Source organism: Onychostoma macrolepis, chromosome 15 (assembly GCF_012432095.1).
Source record: "Onychostoma macrolepis isolate SWU-2019 chromosome 15, ASM1243209v1, whole genome shotgun sequence".
NCBI classification, from domain to species: domain Eukaryota; kingdom Metazoa; phylum Chordata; class Actinopteri; order Cypriniformes; family Cyprinidae; genus Onychostoma; species Onychostoma macrolepis.
In genome coordinates, this window is record NC_081169.1 from 5,409,980 (window position 1) to 5,413,168 (window position 3,189).

Here is a 3,189-nt window from a genome sequence, read left to right on the forward strand (position 1 = left end):
TCGTATGGAATTAAATAGCAAGCACTTTGAGTGTCTTGTTCATCATATTTATGTTCATATAAAAGCAACAGAACTGAAATTATATCATGTTTATTAGCAGCACAGCATATGAGTGAGAATAACACGATATCTGCCTTTGATCTCGTAGTATCTGTTCCACTTCGAGAGGGCAGAACTGTCCAGCTTGACTGCACTTATTTAACTCCTCCCCTCACTGCAGCCGCCTACTCTCGCCTACATTTCATGCGAGGCGCATCTCAGACAAGCCTAATGACTTGGTTCCTCCTCTGGTGAAATCATCTGCTGTGTTCATGGGTGGAACAAAAATATGGCAGGACTTTTACTTTCTGACCCCTGGACTTTACACCGCTGTCTGTAATATATCTGCTTGTTTTACACTCTTTGGCCACCAGGTGGTATTGTGAGCAAATGAAGCCTCCAGAAATGAACCCTTTTGTGAACCACTTGGCTGAAAAGCTTAAAGCTTCATGAGGCTTCATCTGCCCATCACTACATATCACCCATTTCCCATCATCCATTGCACGGAGTACACACAGCTGTCACCAATCACACGCTCACCTGAAAGCTATTACACCAACTATATAACACCTACTATGATCGTTCTCAAACTGCCAAGTATTGTTCTGCATTATCACTTTCCTAGTGTTAGCTGCTTTACTGAGCCATTCCATGTTTCTGTTTAGTCTCTAGTATTGTTCTGCGTATATCACTCACCTAGTGATAGCTGCTTTACGGAGCCTAGTTTCCTGTTCTAGTTCAGTCTTGTCATTGGACTCTGTTTGTACCTAATCTGGACTATAGCTCATGTTTCTGTATTACTCCTGTTGTCAAGCCTTCTGGATTTTGTACACCGATTGATGATCTACGCCAGCCTTGGGAATACTCTTTGTCTTGCCTCATACACATCTGTCTGCTGATGCTTAACCCTGCCTGTTTATGACCATGTCTGTCAATAAAGATTTGCGTATGGATCCGCATGTCTCACATCTCGTTCACCCTGTTACATTTTTGATGTATTTGTACCCATCTATGTATATGACTTTTATTACTGAGAAACCCTGGAAATGTAAAACAGGCCCATCCTTTTTTTAGATGTCTCTTGTAGTTAAATAGCATTATGTATTCCGTATATATTGCATACTGCAGCACAATTATATACAGTATATTTAGGTCCATCTTATACAAGTTTGTTTGGCTGATTATTTTAAATGATTAAATATTCAGCACATTAGACAGAGAAAAAAAATCAAAGAAAATGTGGTTGATGCAGTTAACATACAGTAACACTAAACATGATCTACAGTTTAAGTAATGATATGGCAAGTTTTGTTTTTAAACGATTATTACATTTCTAATTTATTTAATTGGTAAGTGAAGCTCGGAAACCTGAAACTAATGATGTAATTTAACAGCCAAGTCAACATTCCCTTGTGTGTTTGTCTTGTATTATAAATTCAGATGCTTCACCAGCACAGCATAATTCAACTCTGTTTCTCTGATGACTTTAAAAAAATTGTATTCCCGATATTTTATATTTGGTAGGTTGATAATCTTGATTGCAGGTTTTTATTAGTAATTGTTTTTAAATTTGTTTAAATTTGTAGAAATTGTTTCAAAATAACTTTCAACTGACAATCTGCTCTCTTCAAAACAGCTCATCAGCAAAAGGTATTTTTTAACTATTTATTGCTTTGCAAGTCTCACACATGCCATCTTATTACAAATGATACGTTTTTATTTATTTACAGAAGCAAATTTGGAATCTTTCACCATTGTGAATCAAATGGCTACAACATCTACAGTATATGCTGATTATATGATCAACTTTTAAACATTTAATGCTATTATCTGACATCCATGGATAATTCAACACATTTTTCGACCATTATATTGGCTGGATACATTGATATTGGGAATATTAAGTATTTATGTTTCATTGTTTTGATCCTGTTGTTTCTTACAATCATTGTATCAAATCAATTCATTATTGGAATAATATGTAAGGAGAAGTCCTTGCATGAACCTATGTATGTTTTTTTATGCAGTTTGTCTGTAAATGAACTGTACGGGAGCATTGCTTTATTTCCATCCCTTTTAAGTAATATGCTACTGTCAAAGATTCCAGAAGTTTCACTGACCCTTTTATCACATATGCATCAGTAGAATTCTGTAATTTAGCAGTCATGTCATATGACAGATATGTAGCCATCTGTTACCCTTTGGAATATCATAGAATCATGTCTCCTGCCATGACAGTTACTTTGGTTGCTCTGGGGTGGTCAGTATCAGTTATCAAATTCTCCATTAATTTTTCTGTGAGTGTACGGCTAAAGTTGTGTGGAAATGTAATGGACAAAGTATGGTGTGACAACTACATGCTTGTGAAACTGGCATGCTCAGACACAACAGCAAACAACATTTCTGGCATAATCGGTACCATTCTAACCATTGTTGCACCTCTAGCATTAATTTTTTTCTCATATGCTAAAATTTTAAGAGTCTGCCTAAAGTCTACAAGAGAAATGACCCAAAAGGCTTTAAGCACATGTACTTCACACCTTATCTCACTAATGAATTTTTCTGTTGGATGTTTATTTGAAGTTATCCAAAGCAGATTTGATAAGGTGCCTATGCCCCCTGTACTACGTGTGATTCTCTCACTTTATTTTCCGATATGTACACCGCTTATCAATCCTATCATGTATGGTATGAGACTTTCTAAGATAAGAAGGGCACTCAAAAAATGTATTTACCCCTGGAACCACATAAAACCCACATCATAGTAGTGTGTAAGACTATTATTCTTTGCGACCTATAGGGTACAAGAATACACTGAATAATTAATGTGCTTTTTCAATAAATCTAAAGTAAATCTGTTAAATTATTATTAGGAATCTGTGATAATGATTGATGATTACACAATGTAGAAATGTTATAATGTTTACTTACTGTACTTTTCTAAATTAAAAATAAATAAAAAAATTATAATAAAAAGGGTACCACTAACAAAATATTCTTTTTTGTTTTAAATGTTTCAGTGATATTTCTTACTTTGTTAAATCCGAATCCCTGCCCATGCTATAGTACATCATGGGCATCTGTCAAGGTAAAGCAGCAGCTTAGATCATGGAGGTCACAAATGGAGCTTGCAGAGGAGTTTGAGATAGG

The 3,189-nt window shown here is 35.5% G+C and overlaps 1 protein-coding gene across 1 annotated transcript; it reads left to right on the plus strand.

Annotated features, from left to right (window-relative positions):
• The first annotated feature begins 1,878 nt into the window (after window positions 1-1,878).
• Window positions 1,879-2,804, plus strand: LOC131520863 (olfactory receptor 11A1-like). Its single transcript, XM_058745380.1, is given in 2 exon segments — window positions 1,879-2,130; window positions 2,133-2,804. Coding segments are annotated over 2 exon segments (924 nt in total).
• The last annotated feature ends 385 nt before the right edge of the window (window positions 2,805-3,189 follow it).